This window comes from Lytechinus variegatus, chromosome 11 (assembly GCF_018143015.1).
Source record: "Lytechinus variegatus isolate NC3 chromosome 11, Lvar_3.0, whole genome shotgun sequence".
Classification (NCBI taxonomy): Eukaryota; Metazoa; Echinodermata; class Echinoidea; order Temnopleuroida; family Toxopneustidae; genus Lytechinus; species Lytechinus variegatus.
The window spans coordinates 23,990,311-24,007,578 of record NC_054750.1 but is presented as its reverse complement, the minus strand read 5'-3'; the positions used below and the strand labels follow the sequence as shown (position 1 = coordinate 24,007,578).

The window sequence follows — 17,268 nt, the reverse complement described above, 5'->3', positions numbered from 1 at the left end:
CAAGTTATTCACTTATCTATTATTTCATCAGTATGTACTAGTGCTAGAAAAAGGAATTAGGATTTGGTCGGTGAATAATATCGGTAAATTTCTTTTGTGTTAATGGTATTCGTTTTTCGCTGCGCAAATTTTGTTGATGGTATTTTTATACACAGTGTAGTAGCGATGCGACTTCTCTGAACGATTTATTTTGTCGGCATAGTAAAAATTGTTTTTACGATTTATAGACCGTTATATTGATTTCGATATCCAAAGAAGTCTTGGACTCTTTTTATAATTATAACAGTCATTGACTTATGGTACGTGTATAAGTGTGTGGTAAAAATTTTAATGAATATATTATATGCAGTATTGGTATCTTGCGAACTGAACACCTCAGACTAGTCAGTGTCTTCTAGACCTCCTTTCAACCTCGCTATATTATTTGGCGTTACTTGTCGGAACTTTTGCTGCTAGGAATAATTTTTGGTTAACCTAAGCGGAACTCTTGAAAATATCGTAAAATGGTCTGAGATATCAGATTTAAAAATCATTTTAATTATTAAAAAAAAATATTATCAATACGGGTTGCAGATTGGTTAGTAACCCGGGTTGGTTTTTTTATTCAACGGTAAAAAAGATGAGGATATCATAATGTCCAAAAATTCTATATCTATATTGAAATCTCCTGCTATATAACAATCTTTATTGATAACAACTGGATTTGTCGAAAATCTTGAAAGTATTCTACAAACAGTTATGTGTATTGGAGTTGGGAGGTCTATAAAATACCGCGATAATAATGTTTCTAAATTTTTGGATTTGAATTTCAATAACGATAGATTCAGTAAATTCATTCATACAGTTTAGATCACTATGTATGAAATATTCTAACTTTTGATAGATGTAGAGACCTACATCTCTTCCTCTTCTATTATCTCTATTATTTCCTACAAATGTATAACCAGGAAGTGAGTATAAACATGATAAACTATTGGATTCCTTAGATAACCATGTGTCAGTTAACGCGATTATAGACAAATTCGTTTGTGGAGATGAATCAGTTAAAAGTCGAAAATGATCGAAGTTGACTTCTTATATTATTCACGATGGACACTATAAAGCTTTCCGAATTGTTATAGTGGTCAGTTCCTCTAGAATAATTGTGCTTATCAATAAACGAATGAAAATCAAAATGAAATGAATATGGCTCAATTTAGAGTACGTGTTAATTAGGTACGTTCCCGATATCAAAGTTCATCACATTTATTTCGCCAAACAAAACTGATGAATGCGAGATCATGCGGAAATCATTTCCACGGGAAAAGATTCCTCAACATTTTGATTCTTATGCTCTTTCCTTTCCGAGTTTTAGGAGTATCAGAGTGTCACAAAGGATGCCTCCCTTTCGGCACCGGATGTCTAGACGGTGTCGTAAGAAGAAACATGATCCGGGTAACCTGTAAGATGCAATAGTCTTAATTTGATGATGATGATGGTGATGATGATGATAATAATGATGATGATGATGATAATAGTAATAATGATAATAATAGAATGATTGATTGATTTTATTCGTCAAGAATATCACAAGAGATTACAATGAAATTGAAGAATACCTTGACAGAATGGCTCAGATGGCTCATGAAAGCCGAAAGGCTTATTTCAAATGGGGTCCTACATGTATAGTTAGTATAGTACATTAACAGATTGTAACAAAATTAGAATATGGTAAAAAAAAATACATACATATCCATCAGTCAAATATGCAAATATCTGAAGCAAACAACAATCTCAATATGTGAAACAAGATTATATTTTAACATACCCTAATGTATACATTATCTACAATAGTAGAAACCAACTGTACAAAATGTGTGATTTTTAATGGTAATATTGCTCTCGAGTAGCTTCCAGTTTTAGTTGTTTCTTTAATGCACTCTTAAATTGAGAAAATATTTTAACTGCTTTTACTTACTTAGGAAGAGCATTCCAAGATTGGATGCCATTAAAATAAAAAGTGTATGCATTCATATAGCACAAAACTGTTTTGCTGTGCTGCAAGAGCCCCCCCCCCCCAGATGCTGTATAAAGCTACAAGAATACAGTATATAGGTTTTAAAGTTTAGTTTGAAGTTATGTAAAATTGTAGAATTTTTAATGTCGAGGGGAAGTTTGTTCCATAGTTGTGGAGCTGATATAATAAAGGAACTTTCGTGATGTGAAATTGGCTATACAGTGCGTATCAAAAAAAGTTTACACTTTGAAAAAACCCATGGGAATTAAAAAATATACAATATGTGGGTAATTCTTTCATATATAATCTTGGATTTGGCTCTCATCTATCCAATGAAAGTAAAATTTTTGACAGAATGTTACACTTGAGTGAGCACTGTAGATTTTTGTAAAGCTTGCAGAAATCTGTTTGCGCAGAAATGCTCGTTTCTACGCTGCGTCGAGGAGAAAGGGCGAAATCGAACTTACCCTGAGAGACATTTCTCGTACATTTCACTTGCACTTTTAGTCCCTAACCGATACATTCTAGCATTTTGTAACAATTTCGCCACCACAATTGAAATTTCAACACTCCTTTTATTTGATTGATTGATTGATAACGAATTTATTTCATTCCAAAATTTCAACAAGGTTACAAAGTAAAGCCAAATAAAATATAACGTTATGAAATGAAATATAAACCTTCTGAGAAGCAAAGCTTGTTTTTGAAGGTTTCCTTCAATAAATAAGACATATTAATGTAAAATAGAATGTTCAATATATATTCTGGCTAAGTTCCACGTGTTCTTCAATTTTAAGGTCTACATTTATTCGCATGTATATTTTAAAGTTCTGCGCAAATCATTTTTCACTAACTTATCAAAAGTAAGTGGTGCTCATTCAAGTGGAAATATTTTTCGACAGTTATATCGACATTTGCTTAAATGGATCTGTAATAATGTTAAAAATGTGTAAAAATGTTCAGGATATGACAAATGTATAATTTTACAGGATTTTTTTCTAAATGTAGACTTTTTTTGATACGCACTGTGCAGCTTATTGATTGTGCAGACAGACTTGTATACTGACTTAGTTAACAATGGCTTTTCTTCATAATTCCTACATGGATGCATTCAAAATGCCTCTCTACTTGACTGGACTGGCCAGTGTAATTGACCAATAGAGAGTCAGTTAGGAGTTTCAATAATATACCCCCCAATAGGAGGCTTAATTCTGAAGCCAGTCAGGGCAAAATTTTAACTGGAAAAGAACAGAAGCAAATTAAATTTGACGGAGCAGGTTGTCTCACCAGTGTCTTGTCAATAAAGTGAGTTGATGGTTGTTTTTATGATATTAACAGTGTTGTACGTAGTGTCCCACTTTTAGGTCTAAAATCTCAATTTTCTTCCTCTCGCGCTCGCATCAATTGTTTAGTTACATACCTATCCCATTAAGTAATACAAAAAGTGCTTAGAATGACCATTTTTTTTTAGGTCGGAATTCCAAAAAATTTGCTCGCGCTTCGCGCTCGCACTATTGAAATTTATACCGTCTTCGCGGGTAACTGTAAGCAGTCCTTAACAGGTCCCTTTTCGATAATGCTAGAACAGTTGATAAAAAAATTCTGTTCGCGCTTGGGGCTACATATGAATCTTGTTCAGGATCACACATAACATTGCCCAGAAAATTAAATTTCAGGAAAAAATACATTCAAGTAAAAAAAAAATCGCTCGCGCTTCGCGCTCGCATTTTTATAAGGCTTATGAGATTATTTTATGTTTATGTTGTTTTATAAGAATAAAACTAAGAGGTGACTGATATAGGTGAAGATAATTTCGGGCCCCGTCCCTATTGGTGAAAGTCGGATCCGCCCTTGTGGACACATACACACACACAACGGAAAAATGGCCGGTGCCCCCCCTGAAAAAGCAAGGGACCCCCAGTGCCCCCCGGGAAAACAATCCTAGCTACGCCACTGAATATTAATGGGTTATTTGTTAACTTTGTATGATTATGTCTTCTATTATTGCTCAATAATTATTGATGCCTGTGACTGCCTCACTACGCCTCTTGGTTTGCAGTGAGGAGTTTCAAAATACAACACTCCAAAAGAAATTTATTCGTGGAATCGATGTTTAATTGAGAAAATCTTTATTTCCAACATTCCATCATCCGAATCCCAAGATAATTATACTGTAAACAAAAATAGAAAACATTTTTTGAGTTACATGTTCACATGAAAATAAGCTGAGAAACCAATTGATAATGGATGCTAACTAAATACATGTAGCTAGAAGAACTTAGGAATAAGATTCTAATCATGATCATGCTGGAGATTCAGTAAATTACCAAGAAAGATATATGGTTGATAGACTAAGAATATACATATAATTTATAGTGTATCATTACAGCATAAAAAAATGACACCGACATCAAAATCTATGACTAAATAGAAAATTCACTTATGAGATAAGACTATACTACTATAACAAGAAAATAACTGTAAAAACCAAACTTCCCACTACCAATGACATAATATTTGACATTATAAACCACTATACTACCAAGGATAAATTGTTGCAATCATGAAATTACAGATTTCCAGGTTATTGGGTAAATGTATATGACTGTAAGAATATAATTCGCATACAAGTAGGCCTCTAGTATTTACAAGTTATTGATATATAAAGAGAAATTTGAGAAATTGTTTAAGAACTTACCAATTGGAGGCTTTAATCAGACTGCAGGTTTGTACATTGATCCAAACTATATGACTACGTAACTTTGACAAGTAACGTTGACAATACTCTATATACTGAGAGGAGTTCACTTACTGAAAACTTATCACGAACTGAACTTTTTGGCTTTCTACCTATCTTTATAAGCACTCTGACCAAGCCAGATTGCTCTAGACGGACTAATTAGAAATTTAAAAGAAACTGGTACCACCCAGCACTCAACACCCCACAGACAAAGAACTTGACCTACCGACTATACAATTCAGAACAATAAGGATTGACACAAGACATTAAGTTTACTTGGCTTTTCTCTCCCTATAGCTTTAGCACATAACCAGCCCTATGGGAGTTTGTGTAGAAAAGGATTAAGAAATCCCAAAGTGTAAAAGGAAACAGCAAGTAGAATTTGAATTTAAGTAACATATATTGAACATATATATATAGCAAAAATTATATTAATTTCACTGCACACTGCTGCAGTGACATGGCTCCTTTAACTGATTGCTATCAGTTACCTAACCAGGTATCACTTAAATCTGGATATTTTGAATCGTTCACTGAACCAAGCATATTCAAAACAAAGGTGAATCATAATATTCCGATCTCATTATGTAATAATAAAATGCATACATAAAATGTAACCACCAAACAATATTTCAAAAGGAAATAACAGGATTACTCAATAAAGAAATAATTACGTTCGTCTTTATCATGACGCTAAAAAAGTTTGCTGTCAGATGCAAACAAAAAATCAATCACATCAAAATAGTTAAAAAGAAAGATAGCATTGTATGAGGATAATAGAAGGAAGAAATCAAAATAAAAGCGAAATGTAGCATAGGAATAATTCAATATTCAGGAATCCGACATAAGTAAAATTAATAGTTCATAACTCAAGAGCACTTTGGGAAAGTTCGAAGAATGAAAATATAGACAGAATAATGAAAGAAAAGCAAAGAAGGAGCAAAAAAATAGAATAGAGAACAAAATACATGATAACAGATAATTAAGTACTCTCCCTCCATTTGATACCAGTGTTTGGCTCCTTGAGGGGGAATTCCCGGTCCTAGATTTCTTTCGAGTCATCTGTAGCTGATTCTTTTGCGTGCACGAGGACTACCAGCTTATGAATTGGTCTTTCTAGATGTGTTGGTTTTCCGAGTCGTTTCCCGTTGTTATCTAGCGTGCCATCTGCCATGAGAAGCTTAACCTTCCGGATGCAGCCATCATTGCTTGGAATAGTCTCGACCACCCGTCCTAGCGGCCAATTGCATCGGTTATCATCACCTTCCTTCAGGATGACGATATCGCCTACTTCAACATTTTTCCGTGGCTTGACCCATTTCTCTCTGGTTTGGAGCGTTGGAAGGAACTCCTTTCTCCATCTCAGCCAAAATTCGTTGGATAAATATTGAACTCGACGCCACCATCTTCGAGAGTAAGAGTCTGCTCGTTGGAATTTTCCAGGAGGAGGTAATATGACTTTAGGCTTCATTGTAAGAAGATGATTTGGAGTTAATGGTTCAGGAGCATCAGAGGAGCAGAGATTTGAAGTAGTAAGAGGTCGACTGTTTACAATAGATTCTACTTCTGTCAGAAATGTCCTAAAAGACTCGTCATCCAGTTGGTTTCCACTAGACATCAGCAGTGGTTCCAAGGCCCTTCGCACAGTAGAGATCTGGCGTTCCCATACTCCTCCCATGTGTGAGGAATGTGGCGTATTTAGCTTAAATGGAATCCAATCAACTCCATTTTCACCTAGGTACTCCTGGACTCTCTCTTGGTTCATCTCTTGAAAGGCCCCACGAAGTTCATTTCTTGCGCCAATGAACGTTGTGCCTTGATCAGAGCGAATTTGTCGAACAGGGCCTCTGCGACTCAAGAAACGTCTCAGACAGTTAATGAAACAACTGCTACTCAGGCTATTGGCAGACTCTAGATGCACTGCTCTTGATGACATACATGTAAATATAACACCATATCTCTTCAGGTCGCTTCTCCGTTCTCGAATGTTGAAAGGACCGAAATAATCCACGCCACAATATGTGAATGGAGGAGCTGGGTCAAGTCGATCTTTCGGCAATTCTGCCATCTTTTGTTGTTGCAGACTTCCTCTGAGCTTTCGGCAGGTGACGCACCTGGAGATGATATTCGATACGGCTGAAGATCCTCCGATCACCCAGTATCCAGATTGCCTAAGTTGATTGTGTGTCATCCCTCTGCCCATGTGGTTAACCTTTTCATGATGATGACGAATCAGGAGTACAGACAAATGGGAGTGCCTTGGTAAGATAACCGGGTGCTTTGTTTCGATGGAAACGTCAGCTCTGCTGATTCTCCCTCCTACTCGCATTATGTCTTGGTCGTCGAGGAATGGATCAAGTTTCTGAAGGTTACTCGACTGTTTCAGAACCTTCACTTTCTCTGAGTTGACTCTGTTGTTTAGCCTATCTAGACGATGGGATTTGAGGAGCCTCCATTCATCCTGCAAGTACTCCTTCTGCAAGTTCTGAATGATCACTCTTTCAGATGCTTGTAGTTCATCAACTGTAAAGTTCACCCTCTGTATAGGGCGGTTCACATGAAGTCCTTTGTTGGATGTGCAACCTCTCTTGTTGATTCGGTTGATGAACTTACGACACAGAGCGATTACTCTTACTGCTCGCTGCCAGCTTGATATGTGTTGCAGACGGCTTGACTGAATATAGTGCACTTCTTCAGACCTTGTTGCAAGAGTGGTAACCTTCTTCAATTCTGGGTCAGTGGTACTCAAGGGAGGCTTATCTTCATGCTCTGGGGGGCTGAATGATCCATTTCCTCGAAGAAAGTCTGGACCAGTTAACCAGCGGTCATTTTGAACAAGCTCTCCGGCTGTCATTCCACGTGAAGCATCATCGGCGGGATTCATCTTGGTATCGATATAGAACCATGCATTTGGATTGGTATTGTCCCGTATTAGTTGCACCCTGTTGGCGACGAATACATGGAACCTCCTTGCTTCGTTACTTATGTAGCCAAGAACTACCTTGCTGTCGGTCCAGAAGTACTCTTGTATACAAGGATATGCCAATTCCTTGCGGAGAAAGGAGCTCATCTTAGCTGAGATGGTTGCTGCAGTTAGCTCGAGCCTAGGGATGGTGAATGGTCTGAGAGGAGTTACTCTTGATTTAGCAATAACCAAGGAGCAGGAGCTGTCACCCTTCTCATTTACCAGGCGGAGGTAAGAACATTGTCCGTATCCATCATAGCTTGCGTCAGAGAAGTGGTGTAGTTCTGCGGACTCAACCTTGCCGAAGTTGGCCGGCTTGTAACATCTTTGAACTTGCATCTGCTCCAGCTTCCGAACTTCACTTCTCCATTTCACCCATCGCGATCTGATTTCATCTGGGATGATATCATCCCAGTCAATCTTGAGCCTGCATAGCTCTTGAAGTATTTGCTTCCCACAGAGTGTAACTGGACTGACAAATCCAATAGGGTCATATATTGAACAAATGGTGGAGAGAATTCCACGTCGCGTGAGAGGTTGGTCTCGCAGCTCTATTCTAAACTGTAACGTGTCGTTCTCCACACACCAAACAACTCCTAAGGCTCGTTCTAGAGGAAGTGGATCAACATCAAGGTTGAGGTCAGCAATTCCCTTTGACCACTCTTCGACAGGGAAAGCTTTCAGAACTGCCTTCTTGTTAGACAGGATTTTGTGCGACTTTAATCCCGCTCGGGCACAGATAGCCTGGCTTGCCTTCAGAAGGCCCACTGCTTCTTGTTGAGTAGACACCGACTTAAGTCCATCGTCAACATAGAATTCATTTCTGATGAAATCTGCAGCCTCCTTACCAAGGGATTCTTCGCCATCGTCTGCTGCCCTCTTTAGCCCGAAGTTGGCACAACCTGGAGAGCTGGCTGCGCCAAACAAATGTACCGTCATCCTGTATTCCACGACACGCTTGCTAGCATCTCCGTCTTCCCACCATAGAAATCTCAGCATATCACGATCCTCCTCGGCAACATGGAACTGATGAAACATGCTTTTAATGTCTGCCATAAAAGCAACCTCTTCTTGTCTAAATCTGCACAGAACACCAAGAAGCCCATTTGTCAGATCTGGACCCTGCAGAAGGTGATCGTTGAGGGAGACTCCTTGAAATTTGGCAGAGCAGTCAAAGACTACTCGTATCTTTTCCGGCTTCTTGGGATGGTAAACTCCTGTGTGTGGAACATAGTTGACCTTTCCTGGTGTATAACACTCGGGAGCTCGTTCTGCACAAGTCGAGATAACATCAACCATGAATTCCTGATAGTCTTTCAAGAAACGAGGGTTCTTTCTAAATCGGGCATTAAGCTGATTCCACCTCTTTTCAGCTAGCTGGCGGTTGTATGGAAGAGATGGCTTATCTTTTTTGAAAGGAAGAGGCATCTCGTAGTGGCCATCATTTCTCTTCTTTATGCCGGTGTTCAGGATGTTTAGGAACCGCTGATCTTCAACAGAAAGAGACTGCTCCCTACTATCCTCATTCTGAAAATCTGACTCCAGTGCCTTGAGAACCCGTTCAGGTGTGATAATTTCTTTGGCTGTTCGTGGAAGGATGAACATGGAGTGGTTTCTAGTGCCCTCGTTGGTGATTTTGTGGCAGACTCCCTGTTCTCTACTTTCTGGGGTCTTGCACACTCTGCCAATGACACCCCATCCAAGAGCAGACTTTACAGCATATGGGTGATCTTCTCCTCCTGCAATGACGTCCCGGGGTCTGATAGCTCTCGGACAGTTGTTTCCTATAAGAAGTGACACCTCTATCTCTTGGTTGTACGGTACTAACTGGTCTGCAACCCTTTTAAGGTGGGGCCACTGTCTTACCACTTCTGTCTTCGGTATTTGTGACCGGTTTGCGGGAATGCTGCTTCTAGAGTAGCATGCAGGAAGGGAGATGATTTGCTTCTTATGAAAATCTAGTACTTCAACGCCTTTTATCTTCTTGCTTCTGATGTTAGATTTGTTATGCATTGTAGTAAGCATCAGGTCTGTTTCCGGTCCATCTATGCTTAGTTTATTGCATAAGTTATTGGATATAAATCCGACATTAGATTGGTCGTCCAGAATTGCATATTGAAGGACTTCATGGGAAGGGTTATCTGAATGCCTAACCCATACTGGTACAATCATGCAGTGATCTGGTCCATCTTGATCCAGCAGGTTGCATATATTTGTGCAGTTGGATAATCCTTCAGCTTGTTGGTGCTTCAGCTTAGATCCAAAGTGAAGACAGGTCAAATGTCTACCACCACAAATCTTGCAATCTCTTCGGTCACTGCAATCCTTTATACGATGATCATCGGTTGTGGCACATCCATAGCAGATAGTCTTTGAAATGAAGAACTTCTTCCTTTCCGAAATGCTCATATTCATGAACTCACTGCAGTCATCAAGATGGTGATCCCCATTACAATATGGACAAGATGTGTATACTCCATGCTTGACTGGTCTAGAACGTTGGCGATCCGCATTACCACTGGTGGATAGGGTGTGACCTCGTGGAGTTTTGAGTGAGTGATGACTTTTTCTCTCTCTTTCAACACCTTCTAGTTCTGGGATGTTTGCCTGTCTAGCTGCCTTCTTCACAAACTCAGAGAATTTCGCAAAAGGAGGGTAAGTTTCTTGTCCATATGCACCTTGCCACTTGTCAATGACGCCTCTCCATTTGCTTTCCAAATAAGGCGGAAGTTTAGCAACCAAGCGGAAGTTCTCCTGTGGGAAATCAAGGATTCCTAGACTTGCAACTGTCATCTTTGCCGCTACCACCTTCTCCAGAAAATCAGAGAATGCTCTCAGTCCAATGGAATCCCGATCACTTATGCAAGGCCATGACTTGAGCTTGGAAGTAAAAGCCATGCTAACCACACTTGCATTACCGTACCTCTGTGAAAGTAGATCCCGGGCTTTCTCATACGCATCACTGGTGCCAAGCAGTAGATAATGTTCAACAACTTCCTTTGGTTCACCTGCGACATAATTATTCAGGTAATTCAGCTTTGTCGCTGAATCCAATGGTTTGGCGTCTATCATGCCATCAAAGGCATTTCTCCACCGTGTATAGTCAATAGGGTCTCCTCGAAAGATGGGAACCTCGAGCTTGGGTAACTGGCTCGTTACTGCCAATTTTTCTGATATCTCGCTCTGTTTTATGCTAAATTGAGCCATTTGGGCCAATGAGTTGGCAACTTTATCCCAACAACCGCTTTCATCTTTGGAATAACTCTCTTCCCTCTGTTGTGATGTAAAGAATCGGGTCATTTTCTCACCTTCGGTAGCCATAGGAATACTGTCTAATTCTGATGCACACGATTCTGCATATTCTTCCTCTGCATCCTCTGCTTCTTGCATTTTATTGGCAAACTCTGCTACCCTTTGCAGTCTCTTCAAGCGTAATCGCTCCTTCTTCAGGGCAAGCTGGTGGGCCGCCTCTTTAAGTTCTAATTGATGGGCAGCCTCTTTGAGCTCGATGGCGTCCTCTTGGTCCATCGCAGCTAACTCTGCTCTGAAGGCTGCTTCTTGCTTAATTGTCTTACGGGAACTGGTTGTACTTCTGTTAGTGAGACTCATAGCCTTCCTCCTAGCCAGTCCACTCGTTGCATTGGGTTTTGTAGCCGATTCAGACATCGCCTTTGTTGTAGCCATAACTGCTGCTGTCCAAGCCGGTTGTATATTATTGTGACTGCCTCACTACGCCTCTTGGTTTGCAGTGAGGAGTTTCCAAATACAACACTCCAAAAGAAATTTATTCGTGGAATCGATGTTTAATTGAGAAAATCTTTATTTCCAACATTCCATCATCCGAATCCCAAGATAATATACTGTAAACAAAAATAGAAAACATATTTTGAGTTACATGTTCACATGAAAATATAAGCTGAGAAACCAATTGATAATGGATGCTAACTAAATACATGTAGCTAGAAGAACTTAGGAATAAGATTCTAATCATGATCATGCTGGAGATTCAGTAAATTACCAAGAAAGATATATGGTTGATAGACTAAGAATATACATATAATTTATAGTGTATCATTACAGCATTAAAAAAATGACACTGACATCAAAATCTATGACTGAATAGAAAATTCACTTATGATATAAGACTATACCACTATAACAAGAAAATAACTGTAATAACCAAACTTCCCACTACCAATGACATAATATTTGACATTATAAACCACTATACTACCAAGGATAAATTGTTGCAATCATGAAATTACAGATTTCCAGGTTATTGGGTAAATGTATATGACTGTAAGAATATAATTCGCATATAAGTAGGCCTCTAGTATTTACAAGTTATTGATATATAAAGAGAAATTTGAGAAATTGTTTAAGAACTTACCAATTGGAGGCTTTAATCAGACTGCAGGTTTGTACATTGATCCAAACTATATGACTACGTAACTTTGACAAGTAACGTTGACAATACTCTATATACTGAGAGGAGTTCACTTACTGAAAACTTATCACGAACTGAACTTTTTGGCTTTCTACCTATCTTTATAAGCACTCTGACCAAGCCAGATTGCTCTAGACGGAATAATTAGAAACTTAAAAGAAACTGGTACCACCCAGCACTCAACACCTCACAGAGAAAGAACTTGACCTACCGACTATACAGTGCGTCCCAGAAAAAACGAAACCGAGATTTAGCGATCTTTTATCATTACTTAAACATAAATAAAATAGACAAATGACCTACCAATTTAAAGCTTAGAATCTCTTCTTTCATCTGATATTACTTAGATTATTTCTCATTCACGCATGAGTGAGCAAATGCAATTTGAAGAAAGGATATCAAAAACTCATTTGGCAGGGGGTATCTGGGTTTCAAAAAGAAAACCACATTTATGAAAAGTTCAATATCTCCTCTTTAATTTGATACCTAAATTACAGAAAATGGTCACGAAATAACAAAGTTCTGGTCATTTGAAATAAGGCTTGAATTTCAATAATTTCATAAAATGAAGAGGTTCTCCAGGCTGGCTTTCTAACTCTCTCGACACTCTGTTTTGTTGATGATCAGCCATGCATTAAATCTTTTGTTCACCATGCGAAAGCTTCTGTGGGAAACCGGTGAAAACACGTTTATCTCATGAAATTATGGAAATACAAGCCTTATTTCAAATGACCAGAATTTTTTTATTTCTTGACCATTTTTTTGTAATTTTGGTACCAAATTAAAGAGCAGATAATGAACCTTTCAGAAATGTGGTTTTCTTTTTGAAACCCAGATACCCCCCGCCAAATGAGTTTTTGGTATCCTTTCTTCAAATTGTTTTTGCTCACTCATGCGTGAATAAGAAATAACCTAAGTAATATCAGATGAAAGAGGAGATTCTAAGCTTTAAGTTGGTAGGTCATTTGTCTATTCTATTTATGATTAAGTTATGATAAATGATCGCTAAATCTCGGTTTCGTTTATTCTGGGACGCACTGTACAATTCAGAACAATAAGGATTGACACAAGACATTAAGTTTACTTGGCTTTTCTCTCCTTATAGCTTTAGCACATAACCAGCCCTATGGGAGTTTGTGTAGAAAAGGATTAAGAAATCCCAGAGTGTAAAAGGAAACAGCAAGTAGAATTTGAATTTAAGTAACATATATTGAACATATATATACAGCAAAAATTATATTAATTTCACTGCACACTGCTGCAGTGACAATGCCCATGGAATTTTTGTGAAATTTTATTATGTAAACTGACAATTGTGCCTCTGAAGTTCAGACTATGCAACTGTTATAACTTCACAGAGCATTATCTAATAGGTTATCATGAACACAAGTGAAGCATTTACTGATTGATGTTGATGTAAAGACTTTTGTAATTGTTTTATTTAACATATTTCCGGTAATACCGTGAGATATGGCCCATGATATTCATTTAAATATATTGCTTTTTTCCCTCCTATTGAGCCCAACACATGGCTTGCAAGGCTATTAACGCTTGTAGGCATAAGGGACAGCAATACAGGAATTGAGAAGTGTGGGCTGTGAGTTTATTCTAATCGGAATTTTATTCATTGCAATAAAAGATGTCTTGTTATTATGCAATGTCTCCAGGGAACATTTTTAATTGTTATATTTATACTATAATTTGATCATGGTTATATTTCAAATGTATATAAATTTTCTCAACCCTCATGTGTAAAGAATAATATGTGGCATTTTGTAACTTATAACACATATTGTATTATATTTGTATAACCTGTATATGTAAACAATTGAAACGATTTGGAAATTGGAATTAATGCAGTACATTTGATTTTTCATCAATATGTATTTTCAACGTATCTTTATGATTTGTGTTTCCCACCGAGGCTGTTTCTGTTGCTGGTTTTCTTAGAATAAACTTAGATACCACAAACCACTCTGGCCTTTGACTTCTTTCAGACGTATCTCCTAGTGTTCCTTTGGTGATAATAATGAATAATGGGAACAAAAAGATAAAATTATAAGTATAGGAGAAAAAGGGTTTTAATGGCCACATTAACGAGAACAAAAGGAAAGAAAGCTGGAGATATAACTGATCATGATGATGATGACGCTGCTCTGCAAGTCCTGGAACCCTGTTCTGACCCAGACATGGCCAGGAAACATATTTTTTAGTCAAGCGGTGGAGCCCAAACTACTGAAGAAATTGTTAAAGAAACAACCTGCATGAAGCTACTAGGCCAGATGGAATCTCTGCTACACTTCTTAATGAGACTGCTCATCAGATCTCACCTGCCATAAGTTTGCTTTTCTTGGCCTTCCTTCTGTCGTTCCCATCCATATAAGAAACGGACGTCAGCTCTAACAAACTACTCACCAATTTCAAATACTGTGCTTTATTCTTGCCAATCCTATCATCTTGTCAACTAACAACATGGCTTTAGGACGTGAAGAACACATTTCCAGTATTATACCTTAAATACAAATTATATAATGATAAATATGCATGCTTAGTGATAGCAGCATATTGATTTGAACAACAGTTAATGTAGAAAATCAAAATTTCTTGACATTTTCCATATATGGATACTTATTGCCATAATATGCAAATGAGGCAGATTGGCTAGCTTTTTAAAATAAAAACATTGTACTTATTTATTCATCGTGAAATTTTGTTCAAATTGCTTGCTTTTGACATTGAATTCATTTAATTTATAATATTTGTGTTATTTTCCTTATTTTCTATTTTTAATGGCTAATTTGCATAATATGCAAATTAATTTTCAGGCATTGTGATGAATTCCCATGCTTAGTGATAGTAGCAAAAATGTCTACATAAATGAAATGTTTTCAAGCAGTCTATATGAGAACAATCACAATATCTTAACATTTGTTTCCATATAAGGATGCTTATTTGCATAATATGCAAATAGTTAGATTCGCTGGCGCTTTTGAATAAAAACATTGAATACAGTTATATATCATTACTTTTCGCTCAAATTAAATTGTTTTGGACACTTAATTTGTAATTTTTGGACTATTTTCCTTATTTTTCTCACTTTTTATGGCTAATTTGCATAATATGCAAATTTCATAAATTTCCACACCTTGGATTTTTTGGGACTTTTAGTATGTTGTTCAGGGGACCTTCCTGGAAAGCATTGCAGTGGAAAATCAAGTGTTGCAATTAGTGGCGGGTCACCCCCTATTCTGGCTAGATTGACTGGACTATATCCGTCTGAAAACCATCCGAATTTGCGGAGTTTTGTTCTTTTGCTCTCTCCTCCTATACACAAACGATAAGCAATCTAGCACACAATGTGACGGGCATTATTTTCTTTCTTTACCGCGAAAAAAGGGAATTAGATTTAAATTCCTGTGATGGGAACCACTTCCATTCACGAGTGGATACCAGGCGTGACCATGGGCTTTCGAAAACCACCCTAAACAAGGGAAGCAAAATACGTAGCTTTCCTAACGAAATATATCCCTTTTTCAGTATTTTGATATAGAGCCCACTCGTCAATGGAAGTGCCCCCCCCCCCGGGCGGCCCCTCGAGCTCTGGGAGGAACCTAATGGGGCTCTGGAAGCTCGTCCTTAGTTGGATATATCGCTGTTACCATAGCAATCAGAATTTTTCACACGAAACGCAGATTGACTGTTTCCGTCGCGGATGGATGCGAAACGTAAGAAACAAAATCACATGTCCCAAACTTGCATTGCAGGACAGTGTTTTTGCGACGGGCCCAATTTTTTTTCCAAAATCAATATACCGTCGAAAAGTCCGTCCGCGTTGCACAGCGAAAAGTGGAAATTATGTAATGAACGTCGGCGATCAAGTAGACGGTGTGCTACAAGTTCTCATCTGTATCATGGACAGCAAAAAAAAAAAAGACTGCTGGAAGTTGCTAAATTACCGTGCATAATCCAGGGAGATGACCCAGTCCCAGGACAATACAAAACGACTGCGCTAAAAATAATGTCGAGGTATTAAAACAACATCGCCTTCTAACAATTGGACCTAATGTTAGGGCTTGGTCATTGGCTAGGCCTAAAATAGAAATGAAAATAATAAAGGGGACGACGAATTGCACAGACTACAGTCTTCTTCTTCAGAGTAATTTTAAACAAAAATGCAACGAGATTGTCGCGAGACCGTACGATAAATTGTGCCAAAACAGCTCATTATGTGCGGCGTTGCGGGGTGACTGGACGCGAAATGAATTAACTCAGCCATTCCTTTGAGGAGAATCGAGGGTCGGTGAATCAGTACAAAAGTTTCGTCCGATGTTTTACACTGTAGAGGAATAGAAAAATAGAAAAAAAAGAATCACGGACGAAACTACCGTTTCGGTTAACCGGCATTTGAGAAAGACAATTTTGGTTTGACTTGCATTTTCAAAGGAATTGTGTTTTATTAATTCGACATGTTCGACTTCGCTGTGCGAAAAGTAATACATCATCAAAGGGGGGGGGGGGGGGGGCATGCAGTTGGCATCAGGTATAGGACGCTCTAATATCTTGAGAGATGACCTTTTTTTTGGCCTGCCAATTTTATGTGCCTCATTTTTAATTGAGGACATTTCTTTCTTGTTTTATTTGCTTGTAAAATACATAGGTGTCTCTTTTGGAAGAAAATCCTGCACTGTATAATGGGATTGATTTTTAGCCAAAATTAAACTTGGATGTATATAATTATAAATTTCACATGAAATACATGTATAAATATATATATATATATATATATATATATTGTAATGAAATGTATGAAGAGAACAATGGTAGAGGCGTAGCTTAACCAGAGCTATCTACCGTTTGGAAAATTGTTGATGCCGAAAAAATGTCTCTGCGGGAATCGAACCCGGCCCCCAGCTTTGAATGCCGGTGCCTTAACCAATATATCACAGAGGCGGGTAGTGGCTACGGTGAGCCCGATCCGATTGGCCGTCAGATAGACAGATTTTCGACACTATACCAATTATACATGTTATATTTTCCTTTGTCGGTTGGAGGTGAGTTTTGAACAATGACAAGCCGCCATGCCTCAGCTGGATCAAAGCTATTGCTTTGATACAGTATAC

At 38.1% G+C, this 17,268-nt stretch overlaps 1 protein-coding gene across 1 annotated transcript; it reads right to left on the bottom strand.

The window, feature by feature from the left end:
* Positions 1–4,674: 4,674 nt before the first annotated feature.
* On the bottom strand, positions 4,675–12,282 carry LOC121423748. Its single transcript, XM_041619231.1, has 2 exons — positions 12,092–12,282; positions 4,675–11,561 (listed from the first exon to the last, which is right to left on the bottom strand). The coding sequence occupies exon 2, from the start codon at positions 11,383–11,385 to the stop codon at positions 5,779–5,781; it is 5,607 nt and encodes a 1,868-aa protein (XP_041475165.1). The 5' UTR covers positions 11,386–11,561; positions 12,092–12,282; the 3' UTR covers positions 4,675–5,778.
* Positions 12,283–17,268: the final 4,986 nt, after the last annotated feature.

Bases quoted from the DNA above. Each gene is read 5' to 3' on its own strand.
- LOC121423748 (XM_041619231.1), bottom strand. From the start codon at position 11,385: ATGGCTACAACAAAGGCGATGTCTGAATCGGCTACAAAACCCAATGCA.